This window comes from Heloderma suspectum, chromosome 2 (assembly GCF_057233095.1).
Source record: "Heloderma suspectum isolate Gila_16-S chromosome 2, 16-S_ref, whole genome shotgun sequence".
NCBI lineage: Eukaryota > Metazoa > Chordata > Lepidosauria > Squamata > Helodermatidae > Heloderma > Heloderma suspectum.
Genome location: NC_139459.1, coordinates 140,141,782 through 140,162,003, shown reverse-complemented (window position 1 = coordinate 140,162,003; position 20,222 = coordinate 140,141,782). Strand labels below are relative to the sequence as shown.

At 42.4% G+C, this 20,222-nt stretch overlaps 1 protein-coding gene across 1 annotated transcript in view; it reads left to right on the top strand.

The window, feature by feature from the left end:
• The window catches only part of PRAG1 (PEAK1 related, kinase-activating pseudokinase 1), a 63,198-nt gene that overhangs the window by 17,496 nt on the left and 25,480 nt on the right, over positions 1-20,222 (top strand). The window contains exon 3 of the mRNA XM_084832177.1: positions 8,931-10,756. Within this exon, the coding sequence (XP_084688303.1) occupies positions 8,931-10,756 (1,826 nt within the window). The remainder of the gene's footprint in view (positions 1-8,930; positions 10,757-20,222) is intronic.

The window sequence follows — 20,222 nt, the reverse complement described above, 5'->3', positions numbered from 1 at the left end:
GCTCATCGTAATGAATTGGACTTAAGTTAGACTACATCACCATGATGGCAAGAGTAAAGATCATTGGGATTCCCTGATGCAGCCCCTGTTGATTAATAGGCACAGAGGCATCCCAGAAGCATCACTGTTGCATTAGACTATGGCTTTAATTCCAAGACTAGTAGCATAACATTTTGCATGAACCAGGACAAGGATGTCCCCCCCCCTAAAATCTGCTAGCAAGGAGCCATTCCTAGCCACCAGATTTGATGTCCATTGAAACATCCACTCAGATACCATGTAGGATTAGGGATGGACGAAAGTCCCTTACCTGGTCCCGCAGCTTTTTTCGGTGGTGGGGGGAGGCGCTCTGTTTCTCCCCCCAAAATTCTTGGCAGGTGGGGAGGCACCCCATCCCTCCCCGCTGAAATTCTGGCAGGAAGGGGGCGCCCCGCCTCTCTGGCCGCGAAAGAAAAAAGTAAAGTAAAAAAAAAACAACGTGATAGGCTACGTAAAGATTTACGTAGCCTATCACGGCTAGATTTTCAAAGTGAGCCGTGATAGGCTACGTAAATCTTTATGTAGCCTATCACAGCTGACTTTGGGGGGGGGGAAGCACGTACGCAAATGGCGGCGCCCATGGGTGCCGCCATTTGCGTACTCACTTTTTTTCCCCCCCAAAGTCAGCTGTGATAGGCTGCGTAAAGATTTACGTAGCCTATCACTTTTTTTTTTTAACTTTGTAATGGCAGTGGCGGCAGCCGGTTGGAAGACCAGCCGCTGCCGCTGGGACCCGCCGCCGCGAGGGACATTCGCACGAGGTAAGTCCTATCCCGGGGGGGGGGGGGGGTATTGGAGAATTTCCCCACCAATTTTGGGGGGCCGAATGTGTTGGCATTCGGCCTCCCGGAGATTCGTGGAGAAATTCTCTGACATCTCTATGTAGGATATCTCGGCGAATGTGGTATCCCACAATGCAGCAGACATTGGAGTGGAAACCTAATCAGTGCTTCCGCTTGGGATTTGGTGTGAACAGCTTCATCTTTTCCCATGCTGAAGGAAAGGCGTGTTGCAAATATACCTTAAAACAAAGGAGTTTGATGTCACTTCTGAATTTACAATGTATTGTAAGAAGGACTGCAGATAGACATGGGTGAACAGTCCACCCCCTGGAGAAATGTCACCATTCTTTTCAAAACTTCCTTTTTGCTTTTCTTTGTCATTCTTCAGATCTTTTGCCCAGGCAGGAATGTCTGTATTTGCCTTGACATTTGGCTTTTGGCAAAATTTTCTGGCAACTCTAATTTTAGATAAGACTATTAAGTAAAGAAAAGACCAGAAGGACGGGCAGAACAAGCAATTTATTTCATGCACTAGCTTGAAAATACTAGTGTTACTAATTGGGCTCAGTTTCTAATGAGCCAAATTTCATCACAATCAGTTAAAGCAGAGTTCACTGTTCACTTACCTACTTGTGTAACTGAAAGCCTGTTCAGGCAGTCCATGAATTAATCATGTCAGATAGTGTGGAGCAGAGGGAAGAAAAGGATTTGTGACGCTTAAGGGCTGCTGTTAGAATCCTAGAGATCTTTTTTTTAATTCATTTTTAAAAGCAATTCTCTATCCCTCTTTGTTGTAGAGAAAATTGGAAACTGTGACAGCAGTGTGCCCAAAGCCACAGAATTGAAAGGGAAAATGAAGATGTATTCAGGAGCCTACATGTATTATGCCTTCAAATCTAATGATTTCAAAATCTGTTTGATGTTTTTGATGGCATGGTTTGCAATTTTGAACTTCAGGGATGAGCAGTTCAGGCATCCTTTGTCAGCCCAGCAGACTGGGAAACTCATGTTTGCAGGAAGTAGGGGATTTATTACACCTCACCGGGAAATTGTTGCCTCTCTTTTTCTGCCCAAAGTGACAAGCTTCCATTACCATTACTAAATTTAAATTAAAAATCAAGGGCTTCAAGCCTGATGTAGCAGATTAATCAACTGACACTTTTTAGTTGATTAATTGGTGAGAGTTGGTTTAATTGATTAACTAGTGAGGGACTTTTAAGGTTTTTATTTGAAGGTGCCCTAAAAATAATTTTAAAATTAATTAATCAAATCCAAATCTGTTTATTGCGGTCCATGACCATATTAAAAAAAGCAAAAGATGCAAGATATATACAAAGATGTATAGAACAGTGTATCATCCATGTTGCGCAAATGAAAAACAGGTTAACTGAGCGCTCAGCTTAACACCTTTCAAGTCATCATAATTTCCCTCCTGTATCAAGAGTTCAAGTTCGTTCTGTTGGTTTCCCATACTCTGGGTATTAGTATATAGACATCGAAGACCATGTGCTTTATAGTCTGGCTTTCTTCCTACATGTTTTTGAAGACTATTACGGGGTGCTATTAGAGCTGTTCTCTCCGTTGTGGTGCATGAGCCTTCGTCCATTGTTACCCCCAACTTTACGTCCCCCTTCCCGTAGGATTCAGTTTAAAGCCCTTCTGATGAAGTTCTTCATGCTGTGCCAAACACATTCTTCCCAGGCCTTGTGAGGTGCAACCCATCCCTTGCCAACAGTCCATCTTCCAGGAAGTATAGCCTGTGGTCCCAGAATCCAAACCTGAAAACGGTTCTATAGTTCCACTGCTTACACTGGTGTAGAGTGGGTTCTAGTTCTTCTACTCCTAACTGTCACCCTTTTCCAAGGAGTATCCTCTACTTCATTTTTCCTTTCCTCAGCATTTTCCTTTTCTCCCTCAGCTTGCTGTTGCTCTTTTAGCTTCTGTACTTCGCTTTGCTGCTGTAGTTCCACCGTTCAGTCTAAGAACTCTTCGTCTTCTCTTATTCCCTGGAGGGTCGACACTCGTCACTCCAGTCCTCTTACTTTTTCCTCCAACAGTGTAATCAACATGCACTTGTAGTACGTGCAGGCCATCTTGATCTCAGGCAATAAAACAAACATTGCACAGACCTTGCAGGTCACCACTGCCAGAGAGTCTTTTCCTTCCATAGTCTCTATTCCCTTTATGATTCTAGCTTTCTGATTGGACTGCTATAGCCTGTGGTTTGTCCTCTGTTCACTGGAAGTTAACAACAGAGTCCCACTGGTGTGGAAGTGTGTGTTACAAGAAAAATAAATTGTTAGGGACCTCCCCTCTTGACCTCCCCTGCTGAACACCTCTGCCAAACTCCTGTTCACTCGCTCTGATTGCTCTCTCTCTCTGGGAGCTTGCTTGCTTCTATAGCCCCTAGACCAGCTGGAGCAGCTTCCTCTGCTCTGCTCAGTTAGGAGACAGGAAACAGACTGAAACTCCCTGCCCACTCACCTGCTGGGAGTACTCAGGCCACATCCCTTCAATTCGAGTTGGAGCTCTCAGGAACACATGGTGAGCACAGGGCGACTCAGAATGGGAAGGAGAGTCCTCAGGGCTTACTCCAGTCCACTCACCACTTTGTCTTTGTCTCCTCTTCCACTGCACTCCTCTGCCAAACTCCTGTTTGCTCCAACCTAATTGGTTGGTTAAAAGGCAGATCCAATAAAAATTATCTTTATACTTGACTAGCCTTCCTCTGCTACAATACACCCTGACATCTTATACTTCTAATATTACATGTTGCCCAGACAGTATTACTGGAGTGCTCTGTGTCTGCTAGATGTACCCTGGGTTCAATTAAGTTTGTGGATTTTTTGTGTAAATTATGTGTTAATTAAATATGAAATAAGTTAAATATGCAAATTAGCTGTTGCTTACTTATAGCACACACACACCCCTCCCAGTGTTCAGTCACTGTGAGTGTTCTGACAATATACTGTGTGGTAATGGAGGGGACATTTATTTGTCAGAAATCAAATTAGTACCTTTCCACTTTTTATTATTAAAGAAATTAAATAAGACAAAGAAAACAGTAATAATGTTTGGTGATAGAATAACATTCAAAAGCAAATATTGCTTGTCTAACATTATTATTATTTACATTTCTATACTGCCCCATAGCCGAAGCTCTCTGGGCAGTTTACAAAGGTTAAAACATTAAAAGTACAATATGCAAAATGTAAATATAAAAAACACACAGACAGAAAGTATACACAAAGACAACATATATCTAAAAACAACTTTGAGCAATCAGCCAAACCATAAAACAAATCTAGGATCAATTAAAATTCATCACATGCTGCCATATGCCTAGGAAAAGAGAAAAATCTTGACCTGGCACCGAAAAGATAACAATGTTGGCACTAGGCAGGCCTCATCTGGGAGATCATTCCACAATTGGGGGGCCACCACTGAGAAGGCTCTCTCTCTTGTTGCTGTCTTCTGAGCCTCCCTTGAAGTAGGCACCCAGGGGAGGACCTTAGATGTTGAACACGCTGTACGGGTATGTTTGAGCCGGGAGAGGCACTCTGTCAGGTATTGTGATCCCGAGCCATGTAAGGCTTTATAGGTTAAAACCAGCACCTTGAATCGGGCTAGGAAACATATAGGCAGCCAATGCAAGCAGGGCAGAAAGGTCTTATATGTGCGGACCTTCTGGTTGCCGCTTTCAATCTGGCTGCTGCACAAGCTGCAGCTTCTGAACCGTTTTCAGAGGCAGCCCCACATAAAGTGCATTGCAGTAATCTAACTTGGAGGTTACCAGAGCATAGACAACTGATTCTGGAACAAAATCAAAGGATGCTATTGCTCCAAAAGGGAGTCTTCTGAATTCTTTATTCCAGTATCCCTCCCCAACCTGGTGCCCTCCAGATGTATCCTCTGCCCTGTGCCCTAAAGCTGGCTGCGAGATTATGGGAGTTGTAGTCCAACACATCTGGAGGGCACCAGGTTGGGGAAAGCTGCTTCATTCTTCCAAAAGATGGTTAAAATGCACTAACTTGTTCATAAGGGTTCTATCCTTAAAGATGGTCTAAAAAAAAGTTTCTAAACAAAATCAATCAATAAAGCATAGTATACCAATGTGGTGGTATTTTTTTTTAACTTATCAGTTATTGTGTCTTGAAAAGCCCAAGCAGCAATCAATAAATTTCCCACCAAAGCTGTATGTTTTACCAGCTGCAGGATTTGCACAAAAAGAAAGAAATCCACGACTCTAACAACCTGATTCTATGTTTACTCAGAATTAAGTCCCACTGAGTTAATGGGACTTACTTCCAAATAAAACAGCATAGGATTGCAACCATAACATCATTCTAGATCGGGCAGAAAAGGTGGATGGATGTGTTCCTTAACAATAGACGTCTCCCTTTTTGTTGTCAGCAAGGAGATCAGAGGTGACCAATTAACGTTTCCAGGCATAAGCAATGTTGCTGTCATTCATGGGAAGATGGTTGCCACAGGGCTCCTTGGATTTCTTTCTGAGGCACAGGTTTTCCTTAATGTGAATGACTTGTATCATTGGTAGGCTTTTGAACTGCAGCGACTTTGCTTCTTAATATACCAGATGCCACTTTACAGAGCCCTCCGCCTATGCCTTTGTAATGCTTATAACAGATGAGGGCAGTGATAAGGCAACTCCATTCTATAGCAGGAGGGGAGAGAGGAAATTATTACCCAATCTGAACCTGGAGAAAAAATCCTTAGTACTAAATTAAAAATGGCTTTCACCTGATCAGGAATGTTAATGAATATTTTTCTATTTTCTCCACTCTTTCTGGGCCACTTGACTACATTCAATTTAATCCCCCTTGCTTAGGCCAAGTTCTTGCTGAAGTGGTTAAGCTGTGTGTGGGCTGCGCTGTTTAGGTGCAGTTCACACATAACGAGAAATTACCATGGGTTAATTTCCCCGCAGGGCTTCTTGCTGTAGCAGTGGCTGCCATTTTGAATATTTGGGGTGTGGCAGAGGGATGTAGCATCTTGTTACATGTGAATCCAGTGAGGCAGGGTTGTTGGGGTGGTTGACAAGCCACCCACAACCCTAAAACAACCCAGGGTTCTGGGTGGCTTGTCAACCCCAACAACTGACCCTTGCCAGGTTCGCATGGAAAGACAACTTATGGCACACCCTTGCTGCACCCCGAATATTCAAAATAACCACCGCAAAAAGAAGCCCCACGGGGAAATTCACCCACAGTGGTTTCTTGTTATGTGCGAACCAGGTCTTAGACTGCAGGTGACTCCTTATAAAAAATATGCCTGGGAAACTGGCTTGTCAGGGAAATGGCTGGGCCTTGTCTCCTTGACATTTGTGCAGAGGGATTTTTTTTTTTGTATGGAGGAGCATTCAATCAGATGAACACCTAGTCTGAATTCTTACAACACAGCCCAAAGTTTACCAAGAACTAGACCTTCATCGTAAACAAACTCAGACCAGTTCTACTTATTATGCAGAATGAGATTATCAGCGAAGGGGCAAAGTACATGTTACTTTAACTGGACCAATCAGACAGGAATACGGAGTTTCTCCAAATGCAGTTTACACTGCAGAATTTACACATAAGTAGACCTACAACAGAGACCTTCCATAAGATTGTTGTCTTCTGTCATCTGCATAACATAAAAATTCTAGCCTCTTACCACTTACATACTCTTTCTGCTGCTCCCGCCCCCAGCATGGGATATCTCCAGAATCTGTTGATTTTTGCCATTGGGGTGTATTTATGCCACCAAGCAATGTTTTCAGGGTATAAAATGTTCCTATGGGTCTTTCCAAGGAAAACCCGTCTAAGGAAGTAGGCTGAAGTACTCTGGGTGTCAGTGGTTGGCACAAGCAATGGGATTTTGTTGGGGAACATCTACCTCACCAGAGACAAATTTGTTATGGGGTTAGGAAAAAACTCTGTAAGACCAAAAATGTTAGTTCATAGTAATAATAAAGTTTTACCTAAAGTTTTACTTTGATAGTTCATGATACTTTATTAATATTTTGAGTTTAAAGCATACTTCTTCTGACACCACCAACACATTTCTGATTGTGGGGCATTTTACTAGGCATGTGCACCGCTTTGGATTCGGAAGTCTGAAGCATGGCAGCCATTTTTTTGCACCCTAAATCAATAAATAATTATATGCCAGGGGTTAGTCCCATGCAAAGGAATGCGGAGCTCAGCCTGCAATGTCTCCCATGACCACTAGGTGCACTGTAGACAAGTTCCATTCATCACCACTAGGGGGAGTCCTGTTGCTTAGGCCTGTGACACAAAATGGTGGATAGTGCACAAAATGGCCACCATGCTTCAGATTTCCAAATCTGAAGCATTGCACAAGCATTTTACCACACTAGGATAGATAGGACAATGGCTTGTGGAGTAAAATGCTCTCCCAAGCACATTTGTCTATGTTTTTTACAAGTTTTGTATGAAGATTTTAAAGACGCAGGTAGTTGGTATGTCTGTTTTCTTTTTACTCTAGAGTAAGTGTAGTTTCCCCAGTCTGGATTAGAACTGTAACATGTAGGGATAGGGGTCTTTAACCCTTTCTCCCCTACTGTGGTCCCAGTCCAGATTAGCGCCACCACACTTGCAATTTATATTCATAAAAAGTGATCCATTAAAGTAATGTGTCCTTTAGGTATTAGTGGTAGAATTCTGTACCACTTCAAAGTAGATGAGGGAGCATCATGTTTTTTAATACTCGCCAACATTAAAAAAAATCCCTACACGTAGTGAACTAGCACACCAGAGAGAAATGGTGACATGCAGAAATGTTTTGTTTCTGCTTTACATCAGAGTGCACTCAGAAATGTGATGCGTGCACACGCAAAGTGATACAAAACTGAATTTGATGATGTCGATCCACCACATTCTGCATAATGTCTAGAATGGTTCCCAATCCTTCTTAGGCTTCATTTCCCAGAGTAAATACTTTCAGCCCCAGCCCAAGTCGCCTTGTCTCCTGACGTGAGAACGTGTGCTGTTGCTGCTTCTCTCCCCTGCCACCTCCACCTCCTGCCACCTCCTCTGCCTTGTGCCCCTTCCCAGTTGTGGGGCTCTCATGAGAGCTCAGCTGGGTCCTGCAAGAGGTCAGGTGGCCGGATCTTGCAGCAGCAAAGCTAAGGGAAGTGGGGGTGCAATGTGAAGGAAACAGGGTGGAAACGGCAGATGCCAGGGAGGAAGAGCAGCTGGCAGGGCTATCCAGAGCACCCGCTGGAGGTGGTGGTGAGCCTCAGTTTACCTCATGATAGGGCTTGCCCTGAGTACTTTATACCTACATCAGATTATTTGTCCCTAAATGTATCATGAAGTATGGGGAGCCTGCGTGTGGTTTGTTCTCAGGATTGCCTCAGAAGAGGACAAGTTAGGGCAGTTTCCAACTTATTATTTTATCATCCCTGGTCAGGGGGTAAAACCTGGCAGGTCAGGGATAAAACTTTGTGGGTCAGAGTGGGGTCTGGCTCAGTCTGGCTCAGTAGAGTCAATTTTGAAAAATGTAAAGACCTTGGCATACCTAGTTTATTGAACAAAATACCTGATTCAAACCTAAGGTAAAATCACTGAATGGACAGGTTAAATACCTGATCATTGGCATCTTAAGGTGAGTTAATGCCTGGCTTATACAGTATATGTAGATTGGTAGTGTTAATAATAGGCACCATCCAGCCAAATGTAAACATTGTTAACATCCATGATTTCAGTGGAAATTAGTGGAACTTAATTGTGCTTAGTTTTTCTTGGATCATGCCCATTATAATTATTAGAAATGGTACAGGAAGAAAAAGTGTAGTAAACCTAAAAGGTCATATATAGATGAGGGAGCCATTTTATTTAATTTATTGATTTGTAGTTGTAAACCAAAGTTGTTGTTCTTCAGTTAACAAGGCAGGCACAATCTCATTCATTCCAGTGGGAGAGTTTTAGCATATACTGAACTCACTGGGCCTTTAAAGCACTTGAATTCAGTTGGATGATTTCCAAACTATTTTTTTAAGTGGAGGTAGGATGTTAGAAAAGCAGTAACTTAAGAATTTTTGCCTTATTTTTTCTGTCTATCTGTATTTCTCTTTGACCAATGCAGGTCAGCAAGAGGACAATGCCCAGAAAGCACGTCTTGATGAAACCCAGAGAAGAACAAAGAGCATGCATTGACAATTTCAGCAGCAATGGCATAAGGAAGCCGGCCATTCAGAATACTCCAAATGATTGTATTTCACACAGTCGTCCAGTGATTGGCCCCTCTGGTCTTGAAAACAGGGCAGAAAGAAATACCTCCTTCAGTAATATGACATTTCTGAGTGATGTGGCGACACAGGAGGATGGAGATGAAGTTCCCAGCAAGGAGAAGTCAGCCTTGCCATATTTGGGCCTCTGTCACAAGTCATCCATTTTTAGTGACAGATACGTTGCCTCTGCCGTGGACTCTGAGCGGTACCCTCCCATCCAACAAAAAGGAGAGGCATCGCTTTCGGATAAAGCCAGTATATCCAATTCTGACTTAGAAAGTGAAGGTGGGGAGTACTGTTCCATTGCAGACTATTGTGGAGAGGCTCCTGTTCATCAGGGATTTGATAACACCAAAACCAAAATGGAGTGGGCTGAAAATGAAAACTCTGTTTCTATATTTCAGGGGCAGGATGCTGCAGTGAATGCAAGAGCCAAGTCCAGGGTAGTGAATTTCAGTGAAGGAGAAAGCAGAGTCTTGAATTCAGATCTGGACTATCAAAAGGAGAAACCTCCACCTGATTATGTGTATAACCACTTATGCTCGGAAACAGACGTATTAGCACTTCTGCCAGATACGGTGCTAAAAAGCAGCAGCCCATTTGGTTTGTCTCAGGGAAATTATTGCTGTCCTTTGATCAGGGAATCGGAACAAACTGAAGGCAAGCATATAGAAAATGTAAGTAATTCTGCAGAGCAACAGCTTTCCTGTCAAGTGGGCCCCCAGAATGAGCCTATCTATGCAGAGAGTGCAAAGAGGAAAAAGGTGCAGCTAAGTAATTCCAGCACGCATGCAAGGAGTGATGCCTTGGCATATAGCCCATGTAAAGATCAAGAGGACAGCCTTTGGAGGGAGAGGACTCTCCACTTGAGCTGTGAAAGGGAATTTCAAGATTCTGCCACGCAAGTAGCAGCAACTATTACCATTATGGCGGCCCACACAGAAGATGACAACCGGACAATAGTTCTTAGCAGCCCAGACTCAGCTGTTGGGGTCCAGTGGCCATGTGTTAGCCCCACTTCTAATCCAGAGACTGGGAAAACATCATCTTTCTTTGAGCACAAGGAGTTGCCACAAGCAAGCAGCAAGATGGGTTCAAGGGAAAATGGCCCCAGTCTCCGGTCCCAAATAGCTAGTAAGAATGCGACTGGCGAAACTCCAGCTATTCCCCCAAAGTTGTCCAAAGGGAGCCCACCTCGAAGCGAAGGGTCTCTCACACAATCAGTGAGTTCTTCCACTGCGGAAAGCTGTGACAGCCCTGGCCATGAAGATGTTGACATTCCAAGAAATGGTGCAGATTGCGCTATCTCTGGGCCGTCATCCTCCCTGTGTTCACGTATGAACAGAATCTCTCTCGAAGAGCCCAACAGAAGTCTGTCTTCCACAAGTTCTGAGAGACGACAAAAATACTACAATCTGCCCTGGAGCAGGCAGTGCAGGATAGAGGAAGAAGAAGAAGAAGAGCATGGACTCTTGAAAAGTATGCCAGAGATGGAAATGGGGAATGGAGCGAGAAGTCCTCCAAGTACTTCTAATTTCCATAAGGGGAAAAAATGCTCTTCACAAGAGAACAAGGTTGGAGGAATGAGCAAGTCAGCATCTTTTGCCTTTGAGTTCCCTAAAGACAAGAATGGAATTGAGGAATTTGCACCACCACCTCCGCCTCCAAAGAAACAATCCAGGTATAGAAATCAATGTTAAATTACAAAATTCTGGGCTTTCTGGTGACAGTAATCTATGTGCCCTGCCCTCCAGTGGAAATAATGTACGGGTTTCCCTGAGGGGAAAATTCATATTTTGATTCCTCTTAACTGATGAAATAGTCTTTAAGGTAAAAAATCTAATAAATGGGTTTTTAGTTATCCATATGTGCTAAATGATCATACTGGGTGTGGGTGGGGAAATACCACCACCATTACTGATTGACAGAGGGCTTGTCTCCAGGACAGGTTTAAACCCATTTAATTGTCGTGGCTCTCCACCTAAGAATCCTGGCAAACAGTATCCTCACAAACGGCAGTTGCCAGAATTTCTAGTAGCGGCCATGACAATTAAGCCTCTTTCTTTTTAATTATTATATGCTAAACTTTTCTCTCTAATGTGTACATTTGCTACATGCACAGAGTGTATTATGCGGAAGAGCATTTAAAAATATGGCCCACCCCTACCTGTAGCCTGAAGTAGTACAGTCCAGCATTCTACCAGCTCAGTACCGCCTCTTCCTGTGTAACATTCTCAGTGGTTCTCAGTGCTGCTTGTGAACTATTCCAGCAAAGCCTTGTCTTCAGAGATGCGATAGTATTGAACTGAAGACTCCAGACAGATTTATATATTTTAATTTTTTACATAATTGCGGGCAACTGTGTGAGTGCCACGCCAGGTGGGAGGCTGTTTGTGTGAAGCAAATTCCCACGAGATGAATCCATTTTAACCGAGCAGAAAAAATGGAGGGCAGCACCAATAAATAGAAGAAAGAAGGACCTGACATATGCTGAGGGGAAAATCATTATAAGGAAATGCTGTAGCCAACATAAAGAAAGAAAATTGATGAGCCTCTGAAGAAGAGTTGTAACCCCAGACGTATTGGGCTACAACATTTCTTGACACTAAACTCTTTCCTAGCACTGCCCAGACAGCTTCAGCTGATGAGCGGTACAGAAATTAAATTAATTAATTAATAAAGTTTTCTCTACAAATTTTAACTGGACCAGTAAAACCCCTCTCTTGCGTACCTCATAGGAAACCACTTACAGCATCATATGCAGAACAGTACCCACACTGTTCTGTTCTTCAGTGGCTACTACACAGCAAATGTAACATTTGAGTCAGACCTCAGTTTTGACTAACTCGGAAACTTGGTGGGGGGGTTTTACTGTATATTTGACAGGCAAGACGGGTGTTTTGAAACAAGTTAGCAGTGAATCAGTAACTTTTTTGGAACACACACCCTCCAGTGAAAGCAAAAACATATTGCCGGTCAGGAGAAAACAGATGTGTGTCTAAAAACACTCACTGTTAAATTCATGTTCTGAGTAAAGCTGTTTCAAACACTCACCCTGCTGATCTACGTCATCTCCAGAGGCAAGGAGGAGGTCATCACAAAAGGCCTGTGATTATTTATTTGGAAGATCAAAGATTAACTGTGATTAAAGAATATTGTTCTTGGGAGAGAGAAGTGAAAATTACTGGGAATAATGAATCAGAGGAATATGGTGCTCTTATTCATAGAGTATTCATAGCTCTTCGTTGTTCCATGGGGAATCCTCTGGATCTCTGTACTGGTCTATTCTCATGGGGAGGCAAAAGCCACACAATAAAGTCATCTCTGTTGGAGCACATATACCCATACAAGAGTTTTTAATATGGGTAGAATACCACCTGTATTACAACTCTTGAATGGATTGTATTTGTAGGGATCAGACATCTGGCCACTGTGATCTATGCTGTGGTGACCTCTTGGCTGGGTTACTGCAATGCTCTCTACATGGTGCTGCCTTCAAAGAGCTTCTGGAAGGTTCGAGTCCAAAATGAGGCAGTGAGATTGTTTAACAAGGACTATTTGTTTGCAGCATAGGTGGGCCAAAGATCTGGATCTCTGAATGATTTGCAGTAGATGGGCAAGGATTTCTGACTCCCAATTGCTTAACAATAGCAGCAATAAAATGACTACATGTACACATGCACACAAACACAGAGCCCCAAATTATATTACTGAAATGAAGGAAGCCTGGCTTAACTGGCACTGGATTTTTGTGTAGAAGGACTGTGGGCTCCATTCAGTTCTGGTATTTGAAACGAATTCCTGTTATTTGATGTGTATGTCGTTTATACTAGCCTCCACGTAGTGGGTCTCAGGGTTCTAGCAAAAAACAAAGCATATCCTCCAGGCTTGTAGACCCTCCCTTGGTCTACAAGACATCACACTGAAAAATCTGCATTCGCTCCTTGTTTGTATCCAGGTTCAAGTAAAATGTAATGCCTTACATCAGGGGCAAGCAGAAAGCACATTGGGATCCAACCCTGTGTCCTCCAGATGTATTGGACTGCAACTCCCATCTTTCCCAGCCAGCATGGCCAGTGGTTAGGAATGCTGGGAGTTGGAGTCCCAACACATCTGGAGGACACCATAGTGGAGAAGGCTGTGCTAGTAATCTCTGGATGATTTGCAGTAGGTTGCCAAGAGCTTCTGGCTCACATTTATTAAACAATAACTTTGCATCTGGCTCCAGTTGGAGGGTTTGGGGATTCTAGTAAAAATTAAAGTAGATCCCATAAGCCTGAAGTCTGTCCACCCCTGCCCTACATAGTGTGGGTCCAGGACATCTAAAATAATATATTTTCCCATATGAGCCACCTCAGGTGTCTTAAAATGTGGTCCTGATCCAGACATTGGTTACTCCTTTTCTGGGGATCAAAGGGGCTGTGGGGCAGGGACACACAATCCCATGCCTCACTTCCAGTGAGCTCCATTACATGTATGTTGCCCCACATCCAGAGAAAGGAGAAACTATAACATTATGTCCAGTCACAAGCGAAAGATCTTACTTGGGAGCTGTGTTGCACACTGGCTGTCAAAGCTACTGGGTTGCATTGTCTGTCTCTAAGCTGAATTTTGTAAACAGCTGGGTAAATTAAACTGAAATTATATCCTGTATTTCCAGATTTTATAGTTCTGAATTTCTGAACTCTTAGGTTGTGATGGAGCAACAGAGGGGATGTTGTGCAAGAACCTTGGTTTCGATTAATGGTCAGTGAGCAAGTAATCCCACAAAATGTAATCATCCATTTTGTGTTATGTGGAGGGAAAATGGGTCTTTGTGTATTACCCAGAAATACGCTGCAGGCAACACTTAAAAGGAGGAGAAGAGGGTTGACTGAGAAAGATGGGAAGTAATTGGCATTCATTTAGTTATTTTTAGTACTTCAAGCCATGACCCATTTGAAGAGGAAGCAATAGAACAGCCACATAACACATAATGATTGTCAATATGTAGAGTCTTTAACCTTTTCTCCCTCTAAATCGAAATTTTGACTTAAAGCAACTCAGATTATGTTTACAACCTAAATTAAGGCTGCAGTCCTTTGCATATTTAAAACATCCGGAGGGCACCAGGTTGGGGAAGGCTGACATAGGACTGGGGAATGTGTGTGTGTATACACACACACATACACTCATGTGTTCGAAGTGTTCTAGCCTTCTCTAATTTCTTTCTGCTTTGAAGAAATGCAGATGTTAGGAAAAGTTGTGTATGAAAAGAAATGCACATTTCTGTGCATTTTTTTAAAAATTCACAGATGAATGCACAAATTGGACAGAATGGACTTATGACTGAATAAATACGAAACGCACATGGGCCAGAAATAGACTGATTTGTTCATCTGTAGTTGAAAACCTGCAGTGAGGGAGGGGCAAGAGGGGTGATCATACAAGCCCAAGACCTCTTTCAGTCTGTTCCTGGCCCATAATCCTAGGAGAAAATAACTCCTGAACAGCTTTCCAAAGCTCAGGTTCACCAAAATGTTTTGGGAAGTGCAGGCATGGAAGAGTGAAAGCCATAAGGTAGCATTGCCCACTTGTTTCATGGTCCTGGTCTTGCCAATGATTTGGCAGGCAGAAATAAAGTCTGGGAAGGTTTTCCCACTGCCTTATATCTGTGCCAGGAAAAGCTTCACCTTAACTTTTGCCTGTCAGATTGCTGTTAAAGATAGAGGAATAGAATAAAGAGAAAAGGTGGCAGCCCTTTGCAACACCAACATTTTCAGATGAGCTATACTTTAAATATATTAATAAGAAAACTTAGTTGTGTGTGAAAAGAGACAAGAATTTAAAATGACCACCAGTATTCTAAAATGTGTCAAGTAAAAGAAACTGTAAGGAAAAATTATGGAACCAGATACCAGCCTTAATTTTTATTGGAAGAAATGGGAAAGAGAATTGGGTGAGACTATCCCAAATGAAACCTGGATACTTGCAGCAACATATCCCCAAAATCACTCTGTATGTAAATAATTGGAGAAAACTTTTATAAGATTCAGTATCTCTGGTATCTCTCTATCGAAATTCAGTAGAATATCTCCACTAGGTCACGATAACTGTGCAAGATGTTGAGTGCACAAACATTTGTTTACTGTTTGGGGGAAATGTTCAAAAAGTAGATAGGTATCAGTACTGTAACATGTCAAAGAAATAATTGATTGTATTATACCATTAGATCTGCTCCCCAATTTTAGATTATTAAAATATGTATTAGAGTCCAAAAATGTGAAAATATTTGTACAGCTATTAATGTACAAATTACATTACAGTGGTATTTGCCCAAGGATGGGGAAAAACCACTATCTGTATTGGGATGGTCTATGATCTCTATCAAGAAGAAAGGAAGATACATTGTTTCTAAAGAAATGGGGTTTGTTCTTAATGTTCTAGAATAACAATGTACACAGCAAGTTGCCTTATACTGAGTGGTCCGTCCCGTGGCCCATCTAGCCCAGTATTGTCGACACTGACTGGCAGTGGCTCTCCAGGGTTTCAGGCAAGAATTTTTCCAGCCAGAATCCCTGGCATCTCCAGAATTACCTGGAGACATCAGGGATGGAATGTGGGACTTTTTGCATGCAAAGCCTGTGACCTACCACTGAGCCACAGCTCCTTCCTAATGTACAGCCATATACTTTGCTGAAGCCTCTATGGATTAAAAATGTAATAATATTTTTAAGAAAGATGATAATCTGAAAAGAGCTCCTCATGACCTTGAAGTTCATGATCTCAATCCAGAGTACCACCAGAAGTCAAATAAACAACAAAGCTAAAAAAGTACCCTGTTAATTTTTTGTCTCAATACACCACAAGCATGTGACCGGAAATATTTGAGGGGGGAAATTAAAGCACATTTAATGTAATTTAAATGTTATATTATGTACGCATTTTTATTGGAATACTTGTAACAATCTAAAGACAATAGCATATACTTCCCTTACTGTTTAAATGTAAGAAAGAAACAAAGGTACTGAAAACTGTTGAAACACTAATTAAGCCTTCCCCAACCTGGTACCCTCCAGATGTGTTGGACTACAATTCCCAGCATCCTTAAGTCAGCATGGAGGGCACTAGGTTGGGGAAGGCTGCACTAATTAAATTTAGCAAGCCAGTGCATGATGTGCTGAGAAAACAAGATCAGAACTCAAGAGATAATTCTGTTCTTCAGGCTTTTAAAATAATTCAGTGCCGAGTGCAAAGTGTTCCACTGTCAAACACCATGGGATTATGTTCATTGGACTTTTCCCAAGATAGCCACTTATGAGAATACCTGAATTGTCCCCTTGTCCAAACCTAATTTATCAGAATTCTTTCACAACAAAGTTTCATTAAGCCTTGTAAGTCAGTGAAACTAGACATGCCTTAAGGCCTTCCTTACCTTGGTGCCTTCCAGATGTTTGACTACTATTCCCAGTTGGGAGTTACAGTCTAAGACATCTGGAGAGCAGCAGGTTGGGAAAGGCCGTCTGAAGGTATTAAGATTTTATGACTTTCTGCCTCAAATGGAATCTGGGAAAATGACTCTTCATGTCTTTGAAATGTTTTCATCATTCTGTTTCGTTATATGTAAACATCTTCCATTTTTCCTTTGCTGTACAGTTTGCTTTGATAATGTATAGGAAATTGTATGTATAAACAAAATTTCTAGATTGTTCAGTTCTCTTTGGGTAGAGAACCCTTAGAAGTGAAGAGGAATGTCTTTCTGTGAGAAATGCCCCATCATCAACAGAGGTCTGGTTTTGAGGGTTTTTCCTAAATGAGGTCTCTACTTTTGAAAAGGATCTTTGCTTTATTCCAATGTGAAAACAGCTTGGTTTAGAAATGTTCATATTTGTGTTAATTCATAAGCCTTGGTTAGCAGGGACTGCTGCTTTATGTACTTTGGAAGGCGCTTAATTGTGGAAGGAACTTAATTTGGAAGGAACTTAATTGTGCCGGTTTCCTAAGCTTTGCCGAAGTGTTAGACCTGGCACGCCATCTCCTCCAAATTTTCATGCACACCCACAGGCTTTGTGTATTTGGCACTCCCTTTGCCTGTAAACTGTAAATGAAGCAGGGAAATTGAGCACACTTTCCACATTTTTATCTGGATGAATGTTGTACTTTTCCTTCCATCTTTAGATACTGAATGGGTAGTTGTGGTAGATGTTATGAATCCAGATTAGAGCTACAATTGGACTTGGGAGTAAGACCACTGAACTCAGTGGGACTTCTGAGTAGACTTGAATAGGATTGTGCTGCTGGAGTGTTTAATAATTTGCACCTGCCTCACCTAAATGTTGCCAAGAGCTCTGTCTGTTTCCAGAACCATAGTTGACTGAAACCTTTGTCTCAAGCTGCGCAAACAGAATGTACGTCATTCCAAGTTTTGTTTTTTGAGCAAAGCAATCTGTACTTCTGTGCCACTTTTTAGGGTAGTGAAATGCAGGAACAAAAGGAAAAAAACGAGTTTCTACCTATCTCTTATTTTGGTTTTTGTCCTTTAAATAGGTTACACATTTCTCTGTGTGACCTCAGAGAACAGAGTTTGCTTGTTCTCAAAGGTGAATGAGATTTCATAGCCCAGTGCATCATTTCTTTCAGTGGCTATGACAAAGGGGCTGGGGCTGCTGTTGGTTTCATTGCATTATTCTGAATTGACTAGGTTGGTAATACAATATCCCCATTTATTGCAGACTTCTCTTCGTTATAAATGGATCAACTTTTACATTTCACAGAACTGTTTTCCAGAAAGAGGAGGGGAGAGGTCCATAAATGGAGAAAGAAACTGTGTGAAATTTAGAGGCTGAGGGGGCTCTCCTGGCTTCTTCATATGAATTAGTGTTAGGAGTAGACTAGAGGCTTGCAGCCAACATTTTGGCTGGTAAATTCCAACCTGTACCCACTCTACCCAATCAGGGGGCCATGGAGAACTTTCTTTTCTCTCCCTCTCCCAGAAGGTCCATATGGGGCCTCTTCTCTCTTCCTTCAAATCCCTCTTCAACTCACTTTTCCCCTGAAACCTGTGGCTTAACCCTTAGTCGTCATCCCCAACTGAAAGGAAGATGTTGTTGTTCAGTCGTGTCTGACTCTTCGTGACCCCATGGACCATAGCACGCCAGGCTTTCCTGTCCTGCGCTCTCTCCCGGAGCATGCTCAAGTTCATATTCATTGCATCGGTGATGCTATCTAGCCATCTCATCCTCTGCTGTCCCCTTCTCCTTTTGCCTTCAATCTTTCCCAGCATCAGGGTCTTTTCCAGAGAGTTTTCTCTTCGCATTAGGTGGACAAAATATTTGAGCTTCAGCTTCAGTATTTGTCCTTCCAAAGAGCACTCAGGGTTGATTTCCTTTAGGATGGACTGATTTGACCTCCTTGCAGTCCAGGGGACTCGTAAGAGTCTTCTCCAGCACCACAGTTCGAAAGCATTGATTCTGCGCTCAGCCTTCCTTATAGTCCAGCTCTCACAGCCATACATTACTACTGGGAAAACCATAGCTTTGATTAGACGGACCTTTGTCGGCAAGGTGATGTCTCTGCTTCTTACTATGCTGTCTAGGTTGGCCATAGCTTTCCTCCCAAGGAGCAAGCGTCTTTTAATTTCATGGCTACAGTCACCGTCTGCAGTGATCTTGGAGCCCAAGAAAGTAAAATCTGTCACTGCTGCCATTTCTTCCCCTTCTATATGCCAGGAAGTGATGGGGCCAGATGCCATGATCTTAGTTTTTTTAATGTTGAGTTTCAAACCAGCTTTTGCACTCTCCTCTTTCACCCTCAACAAGAGGCTCTTGAGATCCTCTTCGCTTTCTGCCATTAGGGTGGTATTGTCTGCATATCGGAGGTTGTTGATAATTCTCCCAGCAATCTTAATTCCGACCTCTGATTCATCCAACCCGGCATTTCTCATGATGTACTCTGCATATAAGTTAAATACGCAGGGCGACAATATGCAGCCTTGTCGTACTCCTTTCCCAATTTTGAACCACTCGGTTGTTCCATGTCTGGTTCTTACTGTTGCTTCTTGACCCTCATACAGGTTTCTCAGGAGACAGGTAAGGTGGTCTGGTACTCCCATCAGTTTAAGAATTTGCCAGAGTTTGTTGTGATCCACACAATCAAAGGCTTTAGCGTAGTCAACGAAGCAGAAATAGACATTTTTCTGGAATTCTCTTGCTTTCTCCATGATGCAGCGAATGTTGGCGATTTGATCTCTAGTTCCTCTGCCTCTTCGAAACCCAGCTTGTACTTCCGGTAGTTCTCGGTTGGCATACTGCTGAAGCCTAGCTTGTAGGATTTTGAGCATCACCTTGCTGGCATGTGAAATGAGCGCAATTGTGCGGTAGTTTGAACACTCTTTGGCATTGCCCTTCTTTGGAATTGGAATGTAAACTGACCTTTTCCAGTCTTGCGGCCATTGTTGAGTGTTCCAAATTTGTTGGCATATTGAATGCAGCACTTTAACAGCATCATCTTTTAGGATTTTAAAGAGCTCAGCTGGAATACTGTCATCTCTGCTAGCTTCGTTGTTACTAATGCTTCCTAAGGCCCACTTGACTTCACTCTCGAGGATGTCCGGCTCAAGTTCAGTGACCGCACTATCATGGCTATCAGGGACATTCAGATCTTTCCTGTATAGTTCTTTTGTGTATTCTTGCCACCTCTTCTTAATCTCATCTGCTTCTGTTAGGTCCCTGCCTTCTTTGTCCTTTATCATGCCAGTCTTTCCACAAAATGTTCCCTTGATATCTCCGATTTTCTTGAAGAGATCTCTAGTCTTTCCCATTCTGTTGTTTTCCTCGATTTCTTTGCATTGTTCATTTAAGAAGGCCTTCTTGTCTCTCCTTGCTATTCTCTGGAACTCTGCATTCAGTTGGATATATCTTCCCCTTTCTCCCTTGCTTTTCGCTTCCCTTCTTTCCTCAGCTACTTGTAAAGCCTCATCAGACAGCCACTTGGCTTTCTTGCTTTTCTTTTTCTTTGGGATGGATTTCGTTGCTCCCTCCTGAACAATGTATTATTATTATTGTATTATTGTTATATAATTGTATTATAATGTATTATTGTTCCCTCCTGAACAATGTATTATACCTCCGTCCATAGTTCCTCAGGCACTCTGTCTATCAGGTCTAATC